A 21592-nucleotide genomic window follows, 5' to 3' on the forward strand; every position below is an offset into this window, starting at 1 on the left:
CATAGAGCGAGAGGTGGGCGCGACGGTGGGCGTCGGTGAGTATCCTGTCGTCAGGGGGTTACCATCGAGACCAGGCGTTGATTGCGGGCTGGCAGGGGCCCCCGGCGATATGCCCGCTGTTAATTGCGATGGCATTGCCGTGCGGCGAGGACCTGGATGCAAGAATGACGTGTCAGTAGTTCCTGGCGAGGATTGACGATCGTTTGTTGCGGCTGCGGCTGCGGCTGTGGGGGAGATCACAGATTGTGCCAGCGGCCACCATGGCATACTTGCAGCGCGCGCGCGCAAGTCTCAAGTGCTCACTAGCACTTCCAGGCATGAGCTGGAAGTTATGGAAACGCGAGACAGGTCATCAAGGAGCAGGCACGGAGCATTGAAATCGGCGACGCGGGGAAGCTCGCGTCTCTCTCAGACCGAGTACTACGCCGCGGAGAGGGCCACGGGGTCTTTGACGGTGCCCGTTGATCCAACGATTGGAAGACCTCGCCCGCCTCGCTCATCGGTAACGGGGTCAGACGGAGGATCGCCGCACTGGACGCACTCGCAGATGCAACGGCAGCCGTAATGCCCGCGACGCTTGATTCACATCTCTGCGGCCCACGTGAAAAGAGGGAGCAGCGGTGCGAGGGCGATCTCGGCCGAGCAGTGGCCTTTTCCAGCGACTGCAGAGCACAACTGGCCAAGGTTCGCGTGCCCAACGGCGCGGTAGCTGCTGCGCGCGTCCGCGTCCGATCCCCACGACCCTTGTCGGAGGGAAATGGGCCAGCCCAGAGTCGCGTCCGGTTTGCAACTCATTTGATGCACAAGGTGGTCAAGACAATAAGACAGTGCGCGCCGACGCAGAAATGCCGCCGCGGAAGACTGCCCAGGGTTCAGCGCAAGGCGCCCGAGCAGGGCTTCGCGTGGGAGCCCTCCTTCGATGGCTCCCGCAAGTGCCGCTCCGTGCGCTGGCGGAGAATAATGTCCAGTGCGATTCGCTCGGCATCGTCGGTCGACTCGACGGGCCTCATCGCCAGGAACGCTGCGGACGCGCGCATCGGCAAACGAGCTCCCATGGAAACACAGACCCATGGGCATCCCAGCTCGCAAGCCGACCTGGAAACCTTGTACACTCCCATCCATCCGCCGCTGACCGTGTCCACATTCGCTAGCCCTCAATTTGCCGTAAATGAAACGTTAATGAAACGACAATGAAATGCCATCCAAAACCCGATTATCAACCCTTCCCCCCCCCCTCAGCTCATGCCTCGCTACCATGTTGCGTTGACAACTTGGACCAAGGGCAAGCGAGACGCACGCGCGCCCCCCCTCCCCCCCCCACGGCCCAGATGAGTCACCCACGCTGAGTCACGCGACTGCCAGCCGACCGCGTCTCCCGCATCCAGCGGAGCAGCGCACAAACGGCTTAGTGCCCCGTCGCCCTCGAGCCGCCCGCGTCGCGTCGACGCGTCGCCCAAACCCGAAAAAAAAAAAAACACGCACACACACAGCGAGACCCGGGCTTGGTGGCGCCGGCGGCTATCGGAACCAACGCGCGTTTAGCGCCCGGAACGCTCCAACTTGGTCCGAGACCACGACCGTCTCCGAGGTTCTGCGCGTGTTCGCGTCGCATCAGTGCTCTCTGGGATACTCGTCTAGAGTCGCATAAACGCGCGTCACGCTCGCCCTCCCCCCCCTCCTTTGTTGCTGCCCGTTGTATCGCGTTCGACGCGTCGCAGGTTTCAGGGCTACGACGCGTGCCAAACGCTCACCGCGACAGCAAGACCGCCGACCCACTCCTGCTCTCTAGCCCTGCCTTGAAAACCAAAAAGAATGCTGTACACGCTGAGCAACGCGTGCCCCGTCCCGTGGACGGCCGTCCAGGAACGCTCCCTCTCCCGCGAGTTCCCCGCCGCCACCGGGCAGACCACGGCCGCAGAACGCGTCGCGCGGACGTACTACCAGTTTCTGTGGCTCCCCGAGGTGTGTATCTGTCCGTTTCAGCACGCGAAACGCGTACCGGACGCGTTTTTTTTTTTTCTTTCTTTCTTTCTTTTCCTTCGTCTACCAGCCAACGTCTTCGACGCGAACGCTGACCTTTTGCGGCTCTGCCACAGTCCATCATGCCCCTCGACCGCCTCACGCGCGCACTCGCCGCACCCCCGCAGCCGCAGCCGACACAGGCGACACAGGCGACGCCGCCGCTGCTGCTGCTCCTGCACACTGCCCTCCGCGCGCTCCTGCACACCCCGCGGAACGTCGCGCTCAAGTACCGCACGCGCGTCGCACGCGTCCTCGTCGACGATGGCAGCGGCGAGGAGGAGGAGGAGGAGGAGGGGCCAGGGTGCGCGGCGGAGGACGAGGTGATGTACGTCGCGCTGCGGCATGACCGAGGCGACGAGCAGGACGGAGGCGAAGGCGAAGACAGGGGAGAGGGGGGAGAGGACCAAGGGGAGGATGCGGGCGCGCGCTGGCGAAGGGGCGTCCTCGAGCGCATGGAGCGGCGCGAGTGAGTGGGCCTGTTTTTTTTTTTTTTTGGCTACGGGTTGGTGCCGTGTCTCTGACCGCAAACTTTCTTTCTTTTCTTTCCCTCGAGCCAGAGCGATGATGCAAATCCTCGTGCACATGCTCTTGCTCACCCTTCCGCCTCCGCCCGCAGACAAAGACAAAGACAAAAACAGAGCCACACCACCCGCCGCACCGCAGCCGAAATCGCGGCGCACGACGCGCCAGCGTTCCCCGCGCGGCGGCAGCGGCACCGACGCCGAGGAGGAGCTCAGCGCGCGGCTCGAGGCGCACATGGACAAGCTCGCGATGTGGCAGCTCGTGGCCACGCTCGACGGCAGCGACAGCGCCGCCTCCGCGCTGCGCGACTGGACGCAGGCGTTCTGCACGGGCGTCGTCGAGCCGCTGTGAGTTTTTCCTCTCAACTACACACCGTTGTGTTTTTTTTTTGTTTTTGCTCGAATAAGCGAAAAGTCTGACGCCTTCCCCAGGTTTGGAGAGAGCCTCCCCGAGCACTGTGCGCTCCTCCGCAGCAAGGTCTTCCGGAGCTCTCCCTTTGACGACGATGACGACGATGACAACGACGATGACGGTGACGGTGAAGGTGAAGACGACGATCTCGCCTCGCCACCTCCCGAGCCCAGACGTGCGGGCGCGACACAACAACAACAACAACAACAACAACAGCGCGCGGCGACGCCCTCGCTCTCCGCGACGCTCGCGGCAGAGGAGCGCGTCCGCGCGCGCGCACGCTCGCTCAGCACCGGGCCGCGCGTGCTCGTGCGCGAGGTGAGCATGGCGACGGGGTTCCGGGGCCGAAAGTCCGCACCACGGGAAGCGGAGCAGGAGCAGCGCCGCCGGCGCCGTCTCCGCGGCGAAGGAACAGCAGGGGCAGGGGCAGCAAGGGCAAGAGCAGGGGCAGGGGCAGGGGCAGGGGCAGGGGCAGGTGGCGGAGGAACAGCAGGGGCGGCGGGAGGAGCGGCGGGTTCCCGGCACGGCACGACGCTCGTCGCCGCGACGCCTGTGAAGCCCCGCGCGTCGCAGGCACAGGCACAGGCAGAGGGGCGGCCGCTCCCGGCGCTCGTTCTCGCGGGCGCACGGGCGGTCGAGGGCGGCGCGGACGACGCGGAGTGGACGGTGCGCGCCGACACCGACGTGGACGACGATGCCGACAACGACGCGGATCAGGCGGCCGAGGCGTGGCTCGCAGGCACGCCCACGCGGAAGCGGAAGCGCGGGGCGTGAGGCCCGGCGGAACGTTCGCGGAAGCGGATGAGTAGCGAGCACGTGATCGTCTCGGACCCGCATCTTGATGCTTGTATCATACCAACTCTTTTTTTTTGATCACCCCCTCTGTTGATCGAACCTGATTGTGAACCACCACCGCGCCCGTTGTGTTGTTGGTTGCGTCGTCGAAAAAGTCAATGGTGCGCAGCCCTGCGATCGCTGTGTGTGCGAGTTTTCGGCCACGCCCCTGAAGCGTTTCCATCCCAGACGGACGCAGTGTCACCACCGGAGCAGAACAGGGGCGCCACCGCCACCGCCGCCGCCGACGCAGCAGCACCTGGGCTCACGCCCGAGGCCATCCAGTTCGCGCACCGCATGTTCAACGCCGCGCGGCACGGCGACCCGGTGCTGCTGGAAGCCATCGCGGCGGGTCTGCCCACGAACCTGACGAACGACGAAGGTGCGCCGGCCCACGCATACGTGCGCCCACATGCACCTCCTTTACCGTGTGCGCTGACACCGCGCGTGCGTGCCCGAACGGCACATATGTGGCACAGGGAACACGCTGCTGATGCTCGCGGCGTACAACGGGCACGCGGAGCTCGCGCGCGGGCTCGTCGCGCGCGGCGCAGACGTCAACCGCACGAACGACCGCGGCCAGACGCCGCTCGCCGGCGTCGTGTTCAAGGGCTTCGACGAGATCGCGCACGCGCTCATCGACGCCGGCGCCGACCCGAATGCGGGCACGCCCACGGCGCTGCAGACGGCGCAGATGTTCAACAAGACGCAGCTGCTCGCGCTCATGCAGGAACGCGTGGACCAGGGCGCGCCGCCGCCGCCGCCGGCTACGATAGAAGGGAACGCGGCTGGGTGAGAGAGGGAGCTTTGGAGGAAGTACTGCGAAGCATGTGGCGATAATCCAAATATTGGTATCCCTTGTAAGACAATAACGACCCATGTACTACTGTCCAATTCCCATTTCAGAACGAAGCTCCTTTAGACATTGCTTTGCGAGGGTCCTTGCGTCCAGCTCCACCGCCTTGCCCTGCTGCGCCTCGCCTGATGTGATCGAGTTCCAGCTCAGAAGGGGCGATCTTGCTGCATCTGAAGATGCATCTTCTGTGTGCTCTGTCATGACCCAGACGGATGGAGGCTTCCGGGGGATCGCGACAATCTCACAGAAGACGTCAAAGAAATGGAAGAGATGTGCCTTCGTTGAACGCTTCACGGCGTCTGCAACAAGGGCCGAGGGACTCAAGGATGTGTCGATGGCTATAAGGCTGTCAGCCGGCTTCCTACAAAGTACAAACACGGTATACACACCAGGTTGTTCACTGCTGTATCTTGATGGAGCCTCTGACAGCGCAGCCCACAACGTCCCAGGCCATAAACGTAGTCGTAGCAGTCCACGGAGCACGTACAGTAGTTCCTCTTCCCGGGCTCTGCCAGGTAACTCAGAGTTAGCGCGCGATTTGACGAAGTGCAGCGGATACGAACCTCGGGAAGGGCAGGTTTCCCCTCAAGGCTTCATCGGCGACATAGCTCACAAGTGTGAAGCGACACCGTTCGAGAACAGACGGCAGCGCGAGGCTGGCGACTCGTCTGCGAGCTCCGAGGCGATCTACAGATACTGGCTCAGCGATGCTTCAATTATTGTCTGGTGCAGCGCAGACTGACCATGGGCAGCGTCAGAGCAAATGACGAAAAGCAGGTCGAAGCACCAGTACGAGAAGCGTTCGCGCGGGACATACCGCCCGGGCTCCGTCGTCCCTTCGATCATGGGCACGTCGCCGAACTTGTCGACCTTCTCAAACTCGTCTGAGGCCCTGTTGGGATTGCGGCCGGGTGAAGCGGGCGACGGCGGCCGGTAATCGTGGTCGTCCCGGATGCGGCTGCCACGCTGAAGCACGGTCGCCAGTTGCTGAAGGATGTAGTCGGGGACGCGGAGGTCGCCGAGGTATGGTACTACGTCTATCTCGAGTGCGGCGATGAGAGAAAGGTCGAAGGTTTCTTCTGCCTCTTGTACGTCCAGCGGGAAGTGTTCTGCAGGCGTACTATTTCTTTACGTGAGTCAAGCGCTGTCTACGAGTAAATTGCTACGTACCAGTCCGCTAGGATACCTCCGCGGAACGACTCGACAATCTGTCGCCAGATGCCTTCTACTCTGTTCGTTTCAACCTCTGAGCACGCGCCGTGAGCTATCTGCATATTATACAGTCGCCAAAACCCACCGTCTCCTAATCGCTGCAGCTGAGGCCCACACTCCTTAACGACCTGTAGAAGGTGCGTGGTAGCACTTTTCCACAGGGGCAGATCCTTTCCATATTTTGATGATTGCGGACATTCGTATTTGAGCTTGATAGGTATCGAGTATGCCTATCACCAATCAAATCAATATCGTAAGAATTTTGGATATCTGACTAACATACCGAGAGAATCGTTTCCACAGTGCCATCGTTGTAGATGGCCGCATCCTCTCTAAACTGTAAGAAGAGCTTGACGACTTGCGGCATCGTCTTCTTTGACAACGCAATGTAGGTGACGCGCTTCTGCGGCCGGCCGGACTTCGAGCTGGTGGTAGATTCTTGTACATCGAAGGAAGCGAGGAAGGGAAGCGTAATGTATTCGGAGAGATCCCTTATAATCAGGGAAGGAACCCCTGGAGTTGAGAGTTCAATCTCATCGATGGCTTCCATAACGACGTTCTGTACCGTGTGTCTCAGCAATAGTCGTAAAGAAAAGTAAACAAACGCACTTGAACAGTGCTCATGGCTTCGACATCCGGCCGGAAATCGGGAGAGTTGGAGTAAGTCAAGACACCTGTAGACCCGCTAAGCATTCCTTATCGCTGAACGTTCATGGTCTCCGTACCTTTCAGCACAACAACGAGCCGGGTTATTCGCTCCAGTGTCCATTCCTTCTTCTCAAACTCCTTATATGCGTTCCTGGTGCTGCGAATGACCTCGACAAATGTCATGAGGCTCTCCTGAGTGAACGGCTTGGCCAAAAGCTCCGAGTCCTTCCTGACAACTGCCTCTCCCATTCTGTCACAAGCCTGCCAGACGACCTCCAGCGCATCGGACGCGCGCGCGCGAAGATCTCCACTGGCGGACGCAAGTGCCTTCACAGCCTTGTCCAGACAGCGTAGCGCAGGGGCACTGATCGCGCGGTTATCGTTCAGCCACGAGTCCTCGATGTGCTGGACAAACACGGCCCACGCCTTCTCGAACGACTCGAGGTGCATGATCTTGACGGTAAGGAAGTCATGAAGGATTGACCCGACGGACTGCAGCGCGAGCACCTTGGACTCGTCCCACTGTTGATCCACGCCAACCGTGCCAACGCCGTCGGCGGCTGGGGTTGTACTCGCTGCCTGCCGGATGGACTGGGTGATGGCGTCCAGGAGCGGAAAGGTCACCTTCCAGATACACTCGTCCCAAGTCGCCAGGCTCAGCGTCGCGCCGTACAGCTGCAGGGTGCGGAAGAGCGTCTGGATCGCGCCGACGCGCACCTCGGGGCGGGCGTCCGTACAGAGGCCGAGGATCTCGAGGAGCAGGAACATCCACAGCGCGCTGTACTCGGGCTCGTTCTCCGCGTCCTTCCGCTTGGCCTGAATAGAGTCCGATACGCCCCAGAGCAGACTCTCGGCAGCGGTCAGCGCGATGTTCGTGTCTGCTTGTCTCCCAAACTGACCAAGCGTGGTGATGCACAGACGCAAGTGCTCAGGAGAAAGCCCCGAGAGCGAATCGCACACCAATGTTAACGACTGGAAGGCGATCTTGACCAAGGCCGAATAGCTCCTCTCGCTTGCATAGCCTAGCGGTGGCGGTCTGCGCGGCGCAGCACCAGAGCCAATATCTGCAGGGACTGTAGGAGCTGGTGCCGCAGGTTTACAGACACTACCAAGAATCTCGAAGATCGTCTCCCAGCCGACGACGAGCGTATGGCCAGACGCCTGCAAGATCTGGTGTAGTGTTTCAAGACCCATGCGCTTGACCTCAACGGTGGTGGAGTTTCCGAGCGCACCACCGTCGGTGATAACTTGTTGCGCAAGGACATCGAGCACTCGCCGCTGGACTTTCGGCTGTAGGTCACCAGTCGTTGATAAATTGCGAGGTACGACAATGAGGATGTCATCAAGGATGTGTGCCGCCTGCAGCCTGATGGTCTGTGGAGCCGGCGAGTGTTTGACGACAGCCAATAGGTGAGACGTCACAATGTCCCATGCCACTTTGGGGTCACGGTAGATGAGGCGATGTATGTTTAACTTGGCTACCCCGCCGAGTTTGTTGATGCCAAAGTCCCCGGAACGCTGGTGTCAAAAAGTCAGCACAAACCTTGCATATATGCGCAACATACGCACCAAAGTACGGGGCAAATGTATACCACTGATACGCCTCCGGTTCGCCGACTCCCCGGGCAGCATCAGACTGGGGCTCGTAGCGACTTCTTCGCCAGACGCAGACAATGCCCCCAGGCCCTCGAGCTCTTCCGACTGCATACCAACCATGGCGGCACTGAGCCTGCACAGGGCCTCTACAAAATGGTGGAATGCGACATCGTCCATATTCTTCGAGGCATCAAACAGGCGCTGCATAGCGGCAAGCACGCTCTCTGCGTCGAGGTCGGCGAGGAGCGGGTGCCGGCTCTGCGATTGGGCCAGCGACGCCGACTGGGGTGCAGGGCTGCCTGTGCTCGAACGTGTGGGTCCCGACACCGACCGCCCGATGGGCGGCGCAGGAGCTAGCGAGTTGCGCTTGCTCGGCGGCTTCGCACCCTTGCTCGTCAGCACATAGTCCGCGTTCTGGAGCGTTTCGAGGATGTCGAACCAGCTTTCGCCAAGCGAGCCTGCGAGAAAGAGCGCCGAAGCGATGTACGCTTTCAGACAGGCGAGATTGCGCTCGGACAGTCCCGGTGGCTGCGGGGGTGCGGTCAGCCCAAGGTTGTCTGTGATTGCCCCGGCAGTGCGTGGCGTCGATGGTTCGATGTAGTTCTCGAGGCTGGAGACGACACGGGCGGGGATAGCAAGCTTCGCTAGGCTCGTAAAGAAGGCGTCCCGAGGTGTTGATAGGCCAAGCATGCCGGAAACGTTTGTCATTGCCTGGAAGCTGGCGAGGACGTCGACGAAGAGCTCGTCCGACAGATTGGTCGAGATGATGAAGGATAGGGCTGCAAGGAATGCGGGCCAGCCGTTCTCGACCATGTCGTGCACAGCCCGCAGCTGCATAGCAGAGGGCTCTTCCTGTGGAAGTACGGCTAGGTCCAAAGCCGGAGGTGCACGAACGACAGGCTCTCCAGCTGCGCGGGGTCGCTGAACCATCAAAGAATTGTACAAGGGCCCTACAAACGAAGCGAAGCCTTCAGAGAGAGATACGAGGCACTGCACGCCAATCAGATAAACGTATGGCTCCGGTATTGGTGGTGAATCGGCCTTGTCAAGTTGGTCGATGCTATTTTAAAGTGTTATCAGCAGCACTGCGGGATTTACAAAGCCCACTTACCACTGCAGCTTCATTGCCGACCCCTGTACACTCAGACTGGCATCTGAGCTCATCATACTGGCTACGCCAGACACAGTTGCGCTAGCCGCATTTGCGACTAGCCCAGCAACACCACCAACGTCCAAATACCCCGACCCGCCTTCCGGTGGAGGCCCTCCGATACCAAGCATCTGGGTGCCAACTCCGAGTAGCGCAGGCTTTTCGGTGACCAGACGCTTGAGCGCAGTGACCAGCGCTGTGAAGACTTTGGAGCCAGACTCTTCGGCGTCATAGCGCACCCAGACGTTGCGCATGAGTTCCGCATCGCTGCACAAACTATTGAACATCCGTCAGTCTGCGCGGACGAGTGATATAATGGAGCGCTGGCGTACCCTCGCATGATTTCCATAGAAAGCACGCGCATCCACTGTGGGCGACCGCCATGAGTGGGGTGGAAGCTCTCTGTTGACTGCGAAGGCGTCATGCCCTCCGATGACTCGGGACTGACGATTTTGATTAGCAGCATGAGGAAGACTTCAGCTTCGGTCTTGAGTTCGAGCAAGAATTGTTTTAGGAGTAGGAAGACGACACGCGTGGCCCGCAGGGTTAGAGGGAAGCTTGGACGGTCAGACAGGGCTTTGAGCAAGAGTGGGCATAGGTGATGTCGGAGTAACATGAGAAGCTCATCATGCTGTTTAATCCATGAGCTTCACAGTGTCGTTCGTGATAGGGATGTGCTTACCTTGCGGAAAAGGTCATGATAGTTCGTAAGCACACTTTCAATCAGCTCGAGCGCGAATGTCTTGCGCAAGGATTCGAGTCTCAAGAATTTCGGCCGCTCAGAGTTGGCAAGCAAACAGAGATCTTCAAACACAGCGAATGCATCCCTGGCAGAAGGACCTAACGGTTTTGTTGTCCCGTCGGGAAGCGCAACCTCTTGTAGGTCGCCGGGTTCGAGAATGTCTCTGCGGTCTTCGTCGACAACCTTATCAACGACGAACATAACAAGTTGCCGAAGCGTAGCAGCAGCAGTGGATGACACCACCGCGATTCGCGACTCTTGCAGCTTGAAACATAATAGCAGGGCCTGTGCACAGTTTAGCGATGCATACCCATCAGAATGAATGAGGTAGCGCACCTCTCCAAGCAAGTCTCCATGCACGTTAGGGAAATTGGTAATCAGAGAGAGCAACGTTTGCAAGATCCGCAGCTGGATGTCGACACCCTGGTTTATGCAGTCTGTCATAGTCTTCACAATGACGGGCACAGCAGATTGTGGGACGGCTTTGAGCGCAATGAGCCGCTGCAGCGAGCCGAGTGAGATGGCGACGACTTTCGCATTCTTTGTCTCGCAGCCCATAAATACTGGTCGGAGGAGGTCTTCAGACTGTGGTCCATCTGGGGGACATACGAGGTTGGACACCTGTCAGCGAGAATGCAATGTGCCACGCACCGGAAGCCAAGTTCACCGTTGCCTGCTCCGGCGACGACCTTAAGATAGCCAACGACTTCTCTGCTGCCTATATGCAACCATACGCTATCAGGACACCTCCAGACACGCGGTATACAGAGGACAGACACCTCTCGGACATCAGGGTGCTTCCGTCTCGTCTCACTGGCTAAAGACTGGGCAGGGTGAGTTACAGGCGAAGTTCTAGCAAGAATCCACGCACCTGAAGCTCAGTTACTAGAAAAGCTAGCGAACTCATGATGTCGACAACATGAAATTGCAGGATGGCAGGGCGCGCAGTACACCGCATTATACTTCGGCTAGCTCGGCCAGCGCAAACCCTAACCAGACGCAAGACGGGCGCTTTGAGGCGCGACGCGAACACGAATGCGAACGCGACGTTGGTTAATTTTCGATCGACTAGTGGCATTGGTTATCAGATGCGCGCGTTTTATCACAGTAATCTAAGGCACAGTGCTCACAAAAACTGTTCTATCACTAACCAGTCTCATCCCAAGTCAGTAGACATATACTATCGAGCTGCTGGCATTACCCGCTGTCAAGGCTCAACAGCGCACATGTGACTAGTTTCGCAGTCTGCCCCTCCGTTATCTCCATTCGTCCTGAGAGACAGGAGCGCGGCAAGCACAGTAACGTTAAGATTTTGGTAAATATGCACAGGATAACAAATAACAGCGGTATCGTGCATCCGCCCACAGAGCAAGAACCTAAGAGTGTAACAAGTTGTGACTATTCACTAACCCTTTTTCACCCGGTCTCATCCCACGTTAATACTGTTATGACGCCTTAATGACTGTTACTCGTGAAGTAGCAAGTGGGTCGTCCTGCTTCTCTCTCACCAAAGATGCGTACCCTTTTAAGTCGAGATTTGACATAGTTATAACTTGACTACGTTTCGTATCTAGTGCATGAGCGTATCCGATAGGTGTCGAGTTCCTTCTCATGCCTCCTAGCGGAACAAACGATTCAATTCTCGCCGACCCCTGAGGAGTCTTATTGATGGATGCTGATGGCATGATCAATCTTAAGTCGTTTGTGGTTCTTCGGAAAACCACAGTTAGCGAGTTCAACGAAATAATTTTTGATCAGTTCATGTTCTTGTTGAGCCAGCCCGCCAAGACGTATAGAGCAAATAAAGGCAGGGGCTGAAAAGACACGTATAGCAAATAAAAAGCGCAGCACGCTGGCATGAGACTCAGCAGTGCCGAAGCTTCAGGTAATTTTCGTCGTAGTTTCGCGTTTGGCGCACCCGACAAACGAGAGGTGTGTGCTTTGGCGCCACCCTCCTTTTGTCTGCGACGCAGTGGCACACGCCTCCTTTGTATTCATCATGTATATATACGCGTCGTACGCCTCGTGCAATTAACCATCCTATTCCCCTCACTCTCTCGTGTGCTTGAATTCCTCTACAAGAATTTTCACGGCTACTACCAAGCAAAGTCACGAAGTCACGACGTGGAGGACACGACTCGCGCGCTGTGAAATATCAACTCGAAGGCGCTCTGACCTCAGCTCGTCTCGGGCCGTTCAGTGCACCGGTTACACTGGCAGCTATCTCGGGACAATATTCACCGAGCCTTTACTAGCAAATATCAAGTCGAATGGTTAGAGATGTTCTTCAACACCGGCATATCATCCCTCATTCCAAGGGGGACCTCCATTCAAGCGCAGGCGGCTTACCCCAGACCCCGAAAACCGACTTTCGTCTCGCATCGTCTCTTGTATTGCACATCTAAGCCCGTCTCATTTACACCCGCAAAAGTACCCTTGGCTTACTATATGAGCTACTTGTACTACAATGCAATATTTTAGCTCTGCTTCGAAGTCACTTCTGTCTGTGAGCTGCTGAATGCACTTGGCTTTAAGTTGTGAAGGCGGAAGATTCGTACCAGGTAAGTGGGAATTGCTACAGGATAGCCAATCAGAGCCCTATTTGGCCAGTACGGATGGGGATTGTGTCAGTAATCGCAAAGGCATGTGGGATTCTCAGACGTGGGTGTCTGGTGAGTTATTCAAGTTTGGCCGGCCATACATATGAAAAAAGCAATGTAGCCAGATTGGCGTAAACGTGTATACTAAGTAACACGAAAGAAAATACTCAGCTCGTCTTGGTCTGCAGTAGCCCAGACGCTTCCATCCTTCAACTTTGAAGCTGGTGGCATCGGGAGTCCTTCCAAATTGCTCGTCACAAAGACAGGGCTCAACTTTTTCTTTTACGCACTTCAGAACAAAACAAAACATGCTTGCGGATATACTCTTCGAAGGCTTAGCCTGACTCAGGCTGGGATTCAACATTCATTTCCTGGCAGCTCTTACTAGGCGTGACGCCGTTTGGCATTTAATACCTCTCCCCGCTCTCGTAGACCTCTGCATAACGCAAAATCTTGAAGTATGCGCTGATTATAATTAAATTTGACTCATTGCCTTCAGCTGTATTCAAGATTCTATACAAAAACGTTAACGTCGCGCAATAGATGCTAATAGATGTCCTTTGCCTGAGATCTTATCTTATCTTGCTCCGAGTCAGGGGCGCCTGGAAGAGGTCGATTTCATCGGTTGCGATCGTGCCTAGTCGTGCCTGCGCCTTGTTCCTAACATCCGACTTTTCATTGAGCCATCAATTTGCCCTCACTCTGCGAAAACCATTGATGTCGAAGACATAGGCTGGGCGATGCACACACCGGGCACACAAGTTCCGGACAACGGATTCGATAAGAGGATAACCGCTGTCGTTCTCAGATCTTTTCGCGTGTACTCTTGAACCACGTGCAATAAGGCGCTGTTTCAGGGAGTGGGGTCTGAGTGGTGTCTCATCTACTGAACAAACCTTGGATAACTGCGCTTCGCTGCGTTGCTGGCAAGGCTGGACATAGCTACCACCGTCCTTCACGTCCCCGAGATGAATACTACCACTCGATACGCGATTCTCGTCCTCGTGGTGGTCGTGAGTATCACTAGCCCCTATTCAATTGACACCATTCATGACGTCCATCACAGCTGGGACTGCATTCAATACTCAGCTTCACCCATGAAAGCTATGGCCGAGCAACATCCCTCTCGAACATTTCCTCTAAGTTATCATTCAATGGATCTCTCGATGAACCGGACCTGGATGTCGATATATTAGAACCCAGAGCAAACGCAACGCTCTTAATGCTAGCACGAAACAGCGAGACTGACACTGCTGTCAGAAGCGTGCGCGAGCTCGAGGACCGCTTCAACCACAAACATCACTACCCCTGGGTGTTCCTCAACGAGCAGCCGTTCTCGGACGACTTCAAGACACGCGTGTCCAATGTTGTGTCTGGATCCGTCGAGTTTGGCTTGATTCCCCATGACCACTGGCACCAGCCTGACTGGATTGACGAGGAGAAAGCGAGCCAAGCTCGGCAGAAGATGGTCCAAGAAAATACCATCTACGGAGGCAGTGTTTCGTATCGCAATATGTGTCGCTTCAACTCCGGAGTAAGTCTACTTCTACCTGAATCCCCCTCCCCCTCTCCCCCATTGACTCCCTTGCAGTTCTTCTACAAGCATCCCATCGTCCAGAAGTACAAGTGGTACTGGCGTGTCGAGTGCGCCGCCCCTCTACTGAGCGTTCGAGCGTGATATTTATCGACTTTACAGGCCAGACGTACATTTCCACTGCGATATCGACGAAGACCCATTCCTCTTCATGGAGAACAACGACAAACTGTATGGCTTCACCATCTCAACCTATGAGTTCCACTCTACGATCCCCACGCTTTGGGACACCGTCAAGAGTGCGTTATCCTGCTATCACTACGACGCCTAGGCTAACGTGCGATGTCTCGCAGAGTTCATCGCCGAGAACCCGCAATACGTCGCAAAGGACAACGCGATGGGGTACTTATCGGATGACGGCGGAAACTCGTATAATATGTGTCACTGTACGTCATCGTCATCTCTTCTCACGCGTATCATGCGGGGCACTGATTGTGGTTGCCAGTCTGGAGCAACTTCGAGATCGCAAACATGGACCTCTGGCGCGGAGAAGCGTACACGAAATACTTCGAGTACCTCGACTCCACTGGTGGCTTCTATTATGAGGTGCGTGCACGTTTCGCGTTTTAGGGCACTCGGGCGTCGGCTAACGGTCATCTCTCGCGTTAGCGGTGGGGGGACGCCCCGGTGCACAGCATCGCTGCGGCGCTCTTTGCGCGCAAAGACCAAATCTATTTCTTTGAGCAGATCGGGTATGAGCACAACCCCAACACACATTGTCCGAAGGTCGCCGGCCTTTGGAGCGGAAAGAATTGCTCGTGCAACCCCGCGAATAACTTCGGTGCGTGGTTCCAGTCTTCCAGCTAGATGCAGCGCCGTAACATTGCCACGCGTAGATTACAGTATCTATTCTTGCATGCCCCAGTGGGAACGCATACAGTAAACAAGATCTCTTTCCACTTGCACTGGCAGGCCTCACATTCGGATTATCTATCGGCTGGTTGTTGCAGGACGTCGATAATTGGTTCTTGAGTATGATAACAATAACCCGTACTAGACTGTACTATTAAGTTATCTATCCGGATCCGCTTGCAGCAACTAATGTACCCTTCATTGTAGTCACGAACTCTTTATCTAGCAGATTTATCATAGCATGCTCTCCGCTTTTTTATTGCTTACCGCACGTTATGAAGAGGTTGAACACATGGTGAGAAAAACGAGAACCGCGGACTGCGGCCCTGGGAAACGTGGATACCAATGATAGTTCTGTCTCTAGGCTCCAGGTGTGTTCGCTGACAATGATGACACTCGCAGTCGTGCAGCAAGGTTTAGAAAGTTATCCTCTAACACTGCAGAACGACTCATTATACAGTTCAATTACAGGCCTCTGCACACTGTCGGCGATTGGTCCGCAGGCCGTATCTCTGCGTCGATGAACCCCTTCCAGCTTGGAAGCCCGTTCTGGCCTGACAGGCCTGCAATGGCCAGTCACGGACGTTTCTTCGCCGTGGGGCGGTGCAGGTCAGGAGGCAAAGCATCTGGGCTACCTAGGAAGTACACGGTGCGGGTGCCGCGCCACCTGCGCTTCTCTGCCTCAAGGTTTCGGGCCCCGGCAGTCTTAGTAGACGTCCCCTCGGTACTGTAGTCCGGATATAACACAGCAGAAGTGACTCAGAAGGCTGGCAGGCGCCAGAATCAATGTCGACGGGGGTTGTTATCTGCGATTTCGGAGGATAGCTGGCAGTGGGTGGTATTGCCGTAGTAAGGAGGCGGCACTTTATCCCCTCGGTGTGACCTTAAGGTGACCTTCCCATCGCGCGCGTACGCGCTCACGTGTTCGACGCGTTCACCCTTCTGCCTCTGGCGCGTCTCATTCTCGTCTTCTCCCCAGCCTAGCATGTCAAGGACACATTATATAATGTACAGTAGACAAGAAATGCAAGTAAGATAGGTGGCAAATGGAACACCTTGGAACCATAGCGAAAGGTGAGACGTGTCAACCGGTGCCCCACCACTCGTTAGACCGACGGACCACGACAGCGAGTATAGGCAGCACCGCCCTCGCCTAGGGAGATGAAGTCGGGCTATTTCGAAGAGTTTTTGCCGCATTTTATTTATGTAAATAAAGCCTCAGGTGGGTTGATTCTCAGCTCAGCACCCTTTCATCGCTTATGGCTGACTGATCACAGCAGCAGCCGGTCTGCGAGGATCGCGGCTTCGTTGAAGACTTCTGCACATGCAGCGAGGTAGTATGATGGCGATATGCCGCTCCATGCAAACCTCCTTTCCCACATCGTCTGGCCCACTTAACGCCTCCAGTCGCAAGTTGAAGCAGGCCCACTGAACTCAGTACAGCACAAATTATTTTGCAGAGTGAGCTCCGGATTGGTACGAACTATAACTCGGACCGCTCTTTGGCAGCATGCATTCCAGCCAATACGCCGCATACAATGTGAGGTCACCACCAGGGATCCCACGCGCAACTGTTTTAACTTTTTGGGCCCAACAATGCACCCATATATGCCATGGGCATGTAAGTCAAGTCGCTTTACTGATATATGCACACTCTGGGACAGCCCTATATTTGCGGACTGTCATGAATATTACGCATTCCGAACGGTTCTCCCGGATTCCATGGTATTCGTTCACTTTCTATACACCTCCGTATATTTGTAGGATATTCTAGATATTCAGTCTGACATGTATATAAGGAGCTCATACTGCTCAATAACAAGCCAGACTTGAGCTGGTCTTTCCTCACTCACATTCCTCTCATCTGTCTCCTCAGCGTTGTCGTAGCTCAGTCCAGTTGGATTGTTAGTTGCTGACATTAGCTCGAGTCTCCACCAACTGCCCTACGACGATCCTCGTCACTCTCACACCAACCATCACCCATCTCCACATGACGATCCCATCTCATTTCACCCAACCGAAATCTCACCCCAATCCTAACCCTATCGACTCTACCACATCAAGACCCCGGGAACCCTTTTTCGTGCACTTGCACATAACCACTTCCTCATCCGAACCCTGGTAATCCCTTGCTCCGTTGGAGCTCGACCAGGTCGTGTCTGTATTGGATTCGTGCCCCGGCCTACCATAGCTGGCGCTAAACGTGTTGCGCAGTGCACATGGTTATCCTGAGTACGACGTGGCAACCGGCTGAGGCTGGGTGTCGGAAAAGAGACAAAGCTTCGTATCGGCGATCCCTACCCCGGGTGTCGGACCGAGAGAGACATAATTGCTCTCTTGAGGCTTTGAACTATATCGTAGAACTATAAAAATTCGAAATTCCGTATATACACCGACCAATTCCCTATCTTGGCAAACTCTACCTCTGATCTGGTCGTTCCAACACGATTGGTCCCAGAGTTGCTGCAAGATAAGCTTCATGGACCCGATAGCATATGACAATGCTCTCCTGTGATTGTAGAGGATATCAGCATCGAGTATTAGGAGAGAGAACCATCTACAAATGCGGAGATCCTGTACGATACTGTGTACAGCAGCCGTGCCCACACTCTCCACACAATAGTACTCGTTGCCCACGGTGTGAAGAGGAATTACGCGGAGAACTAGTAACAAGGGTAAACACCAGAGAACCTTCCGAGTCCCTCGCAAATCCCGAACCCACAGCATCTACCTCAGAACCCAGAGGAAGACGCGACACCCTCGATTCAGTCACCGAACATCTCTGATCAATTGCCCTCGGAGAATCCGAAGTACCACCAGAAAGACCACCAGACCCTGTAAAAGAAGCCGTAGAGGATTCTGAAGCATCAAATCCACCCTCTTGATGTTCTCCCACTCCACCTTCGTCTCCATCTGATCCCGGCGCAATGGCCGAGAACCAAGACAATGCCGTGCTCATAAATGGTAGCGCGATGAAGCCCGATGCCTTCGATGGCACGAAGTCCAAGTATATCGCTTGGAAGACACAGATGAAGCTCTATGTAGTAACGCAAAGGAAGCGACTGCCTGAGCGATTCGACAGGGTCTTAATGATCTTGTCCTACATAAAAGGAGGTCATGCTGGCGAATACGTCGCCACATACATGAAAAAATACGACACCGATGAAGACACGGTGATCCAGACCACGGCAGAACTATGGACGGATCTGGATAGACATTTCCTAATCGACGAGCAGGCCGAAGCCTACGACCGTTTGCAAGCAATGCAGATGGGAGCGCTATCGGCGCAAGAGTTCTTCTCGAAGTTCGAGTTGTGCACCTTCCAGGCAAATATTCACAACTTTGAAGCACACTTCCAGGAACTCAAGTCGCTTCTAGAAAAAGTGCTCCAGGCCGACATCATTTGGCTTCTGTACAATTCATCGGAAGAACTCCCCGCCACATATGCACTCTACAAGCAACGGGTCGCGCGCATTGACCTGAATCAGCAACAGTATCGCCGAAGAAACCCTCAGTCCCAACGACAGGGACAGTTTCAACCAAGGCAGCAGCAGGCGCAAAACCCACCGTGAGCGCAAATGAATGCACCCGCACCAGCAACTGCTACCGCGCCAGTTCAAACACAGCGCGACGGAACCGGTGTCACATTCGGCGGCAGGGGACAACTGATGGATTTAGATCAAGCGTGGCGCCAGGATCTTTGTTTCCAATGTGGTCAACAGGGCCACATATCACGAAATTGCCCTAATCGGCAACAAGCTCAACAAGTACGAGCCGCGGAAACCCCGGTAGTTCCCACCACCAATACGTTCGCACCACTCGCATCACTGAACGAAGCTCCTGCCGCGACGGCAGAACCGTTCGACTAGAAGAGAGCAATCCACGAAGAAATTCGTGCGGCCATGAAGGGTTTTGCAAGCGGTCAGCCGGGTGCGTAGCCAAGTTGACCGAAAAGAATTTCACAAACTATCTGTGTTCCTGGTTTGGTGTACCCATGTATATACCAGAAAAAGGGGCGTCCGCAGAGCGGCGCGGAGAGGCACAACCCTCTTGCTTAATTCCCCCCAATAAAAAATTATTGCCTACACCAGAACATCAGACCGAATCTACGCAGTGGCAGCGCCACACACCTTGGACAGCGGCTTGGATCCACCAATGGATAATCAGCAAAGAAGCCTCGGCGCTTAGATTGCTGACTGAATGGGTACACTCAAAGAAGAGTGTTGATGCTTCCGAAGCCTGTATGAACCAAATCAGGCAGATGAAAGAAGAAGAAGCTATAGACTTCTTAAATGAATTGAGAAAGCAGCCTCGATTCATCCGAGGAAGGAAGGGGACACAGATGGACGTCCCCATGATTATAACCACTCTGGACACGCAGCAGCGCTTATCAGTCAAAGCGCTATTAGATACAGGATGTACTGGATCTTCAATTTATGCGCAGTTTGTCCGCGATAACAACATCGCTACAAAGAAACTGCCATCACCGATCCCTGTCTATAATGCAGATGGCACGCATAATGCCGGCGGCGCTATCACAGACTTCGTTGAATTAAGGGTGGAAATTCAGGGCCATATAGAACGACTTCCTTTCGCAGTTACCAATCTAGGGAAGACTCCAATCTTCCTTGGATATGAGTGGTTACAGATTCATAACCCATCTATCGATTGGCAAAACCAAATCATTCAGTTTGATCGGTGCCCGATTACCTGCAAATATGCCGCCCGATTGATTGATATTGATGCCGATCAGGAAGAGCCCAGCGATCCGGAGGCTCGCCTAGAAGAAGGGGATAGAATCTTCATTTTAGACCATGAAACGTACTTCGCGACGGGAGCAGCACGCATTCGCACCACAGCCACTGATCTAGCGATCAAAGAAAGTCTGAAACACGAAGCCAAGACCTTTGAAAATACCATCCCAAGTTACTATCACGACTACTCTGACGTATTTAGCAAAGAAGACTTTGATTCTTTACTGCAAAGACGACCGTGGGACCATGCGATCGAACTTACACCAGGCGCGCAACTGATCAGTTGCAAAGTTTATCCTATCTCTGTAAACGAACAAAAAGAACTTGATGAGTTCATAGAAGAGAACCTTCGAACCGGGAGAATTCGACCATCAAAATCTCCGTGGGCTTCTCCTTTCTTCTTCATCAAGAAAAAGGATGGACGACTTCAACCCGTGCAAGATTATCGAAAGCTGAATGAGCTGACGATTAAAAACCGCTACCCACTTCCTTTGATACAGGAACTAGTGGACAAATTGAAGCAGGCACAGTACTTTACAAAATTAGACGTCCGATGGAGGGAACGAAGAGAAGGCAGCATTCCTAACGAATCGAGGACTATTCGAGCCGCTCGTCATGTTTTTTGGTCTTACCAATCCACCGGCTACGTTCCAAACAATGATGAACAACATATTCCGAGATCTCATCAGTCAAGGACACGTGGTAGTCTATCTAGACGACATCATGATCTTTACTCAAGACTTAAAAGAACACCGTCGGATCACGCGGCAAGTTCTTCAAATCTTAAGGGAACACAAACTTTATCTGAAACCGAAAAAGTGCGAGTTCGAGAAGGCAGAGATAGAATACCTCAGAATGATAGTAGGAAAAGGAGTTGTTCGCATGGACTCAGTCAAGATAGAAGGAGTTGTCAATTGGCCCCGGCCCGAGTGCAAACGAGATATTCAGGCGTTTCTCGGATTTACCAACTTCCACCGAAGATTCATCCGAGATTATGGCAAAATAGCGAAACCACTCAGCTCGCTAACAGGAAATGCTACTTTCGAATGGACTGTCGACCAAGAAGTAGCCTTTACGAGCCTGAAAGATGCTCTCTGCACAGCGCCAGTGCTAGCAATACCCAATGACAACGATTCCTACCGAGTGGAATGTGATGCCTTGGACTTTGCCGTAGGATCAGAGTTAGCCCAGAAACAAGACGGCAAATGGAAGCCCATCGCTTATCTGTCCAAAGCTATGACAGCTGCTGAAAGGAATTACGAGATTTACGATAAGGAACTTTTTGCAATTATGACTAGTCTTGACGAGTGGCGTCAGTACCTCATGGGCGCCATACATCCATTTGAAATATGGACCGATCACAAGAACCTAGAATACTTCCGAAAGCCGCAGAAACTCAATCAACGTCAGGCCCGATGGGTAACAGAATTAGCCGAATACCAATACTCGCTGCATCACAAGCCCAGGAAAACTAATGGCAAGGCGGACGGGCTATCCCGGCAAAAGCGACACAATGCAGGGAAAGAGGACAATTCAGATATCGTGTTATTAAAACCGGAACATTTTCGTACCCTGATTCGTAGTACCGTATTTAGTTTAGAAGGAATCGACCAGGACTGGGTCGCAGAAATTAAAAAATACAAAAAGAACCAAGATTCGCTAGTTACCATAGCTCTACAGAACAAGGACAAAGACTGGAACGAAGATAGCACTGGACTCGTGACATGGAAGAACCGTATCTACGTACCAGTAAATAGGAAACTCCGTGAGCAGATCATCGCTCATCACCATGATACCCC

General features: G+C 54.7%; 3 protein-coding genes across 3 annotated transcripts; 2 read left to right on the forward strand and 1 right to left on the reverse strand.

The window, feature by feature from the left end:
- Window positions 1–1340: 1340 nt before the first annotated feature.
- Window positions 1341–3809, forward strand: PHACADRAFT_212900 (uncharacterized protein). Its single transcript, XM_007400098.1, has 4 exons — window positions 1341–1962; window positions 2097–2488; window positions 2580–2891; window positions 2976–3809. The coding sequence occupies exons 1-4, from the start codon at window positions 1813–1815 to the stop codon at window positions 3727–3729; spliced, it is 1608 nt and encodes a 535-aa protein (XP_007400160.1). The 5' UTR covers window positions 1341–1812; the 3' UTR covers window positions 3730–3809.
- A 51-nt stretch (window positions 3810–3860) lies between these two features.
- On the reverse strand, window positions 3861–10657 carry PHACADRAFT_128641 (uncharacterized protein). Its single transcript, XM_007400099.1, has 15 exons — window positions 10645–10657; window positions 10330–10589; window positions 9934–10278; window positions 9584–9882; window positions 9213–9527; window positions 8075–9161; window positions 6583–8023; window positions 6467–6531; window positions 6141–6416; window positions 5943–6087; window positions 5816–5891; window positions 5389–5765; window positions 5209–5332; window positions 5022–5153; window positions 3861–4964 (listed from the first exon to the last, which is right to left on the reverse strand). Exons 2-15 carry the CDS (start codon window positions 10549–10551, stop codon window positions 4673–4675), a joined length of 5196 nt encoding a protein of 1731 aa, XP_007400161.1. The 5' UTR covers window positions 10552–10589; window positions 10645–10657; the 3' UTR covers window positions 3861–4672.
- A 2895-nt stretch (window positions 10658–13552) lies between these two features.
- PHACADRAFT_262938 (glycosyltransferase family 15 protein) lies at window positions 13553–15280 on the forward strand. The gene is made up of 8 exons (XM_007400100.1): window positions 13553–13606; window positions 13660–14127; window positions 14185–14237; window positions 14290–14426; window positions 14481–14573; window positions 14633–14733; window positions 14797–14968; window positions 15024–15280. Exons 1-8 carry the CDS (start codon window positions 13562–13564, stop codon window positions 15068–15070), a joined length of 1116 nt encoding a protein of 371 aa, XP_007400162.1. The 5' UTR covers window positions 13553–13561; the 3' UTR covers window positions 15071–15280.
- The last annotated feature ends 6312 nt before the right edge of the window (window positions 15281–21592 follow it).

Source organism: Phanerochaete carnosa (genome assembly GCF_000300595.1).
Source record: "Phanerochaete carnosa HHB-10118-sp unplaced genomic scaffold PHACAscaffold_10, whole genome shotgun sequence".
NCBI lineage: Eukaryota > Fungi > Basidiomycota > Agaricomycetes > Polyporales > Phanerochaetaceae > Phanerochaete > Phanerochaete carnosa.

Coding starts and splice junctions, on each gene's coding strand:
- PHACADRAFT_212900 (XM_007400098.1), top strand. CDS start 1,813: ATGCTGTACACGCTGAGCAACGCGTGCCCCGTCCCGTGGACGGCCGTC. Junction 1,963..2,096: donor AGTTTCTGTGGCTCCCCGAG/GTGTGTATCTGT, acceptor GCTCTGCCACAG/TCCATCATGCCCCTCGACCG. Junction 2,489..2,579: donor GAGCGCATGGAGCGGCGCGA/GTGAGTGGGCCT, acceptor CCCTCGAGCCAG/AGCGATGATGCAAATCCTCG.
- PHACADRAFT_128641 (XM_007400099.1), bottom strand. CDS start 10,551: ATGGGCTGCGAGACAAAGAATGCGAAAGTCGTCGCCATCTCACTCGGC. Junction 9,528..9,583: donor TCTATGGAAATCATGCGAGG/GTACGCCAGCGC, acceptor GATGTTCAATAG/TTTGTGCAGCGATGCGGAAC. Junction 5,154..5,208: donor GGAAACCTGCCCTTCCCGAG/GTTCGTATCCGC, acceptor GTTACCTGGCAG/AGCCCGGGAAGAGGAACTAC.
- PHACADRAFT_262938 (XM_007400100.1), top strand. CDS start 13,562: ATGAATACTACCACTCGATACGCGATTCTCGTCCTCGTGGTGGTC. Junction 14,238..14,289: donor AAGTGGTACTGGCGTGTCGA/GTGCGCCGCCCC, acceptor TCGACTTTACAG/GCCAGACGTACATTTCCACT. Junction 14,574..14,632: donor CTCGTATAATATGTGTCACT/GTACGTCATCGT, acceptor TGTGGTTGCCAG/TCTGGAGCAACTTCGAGATC.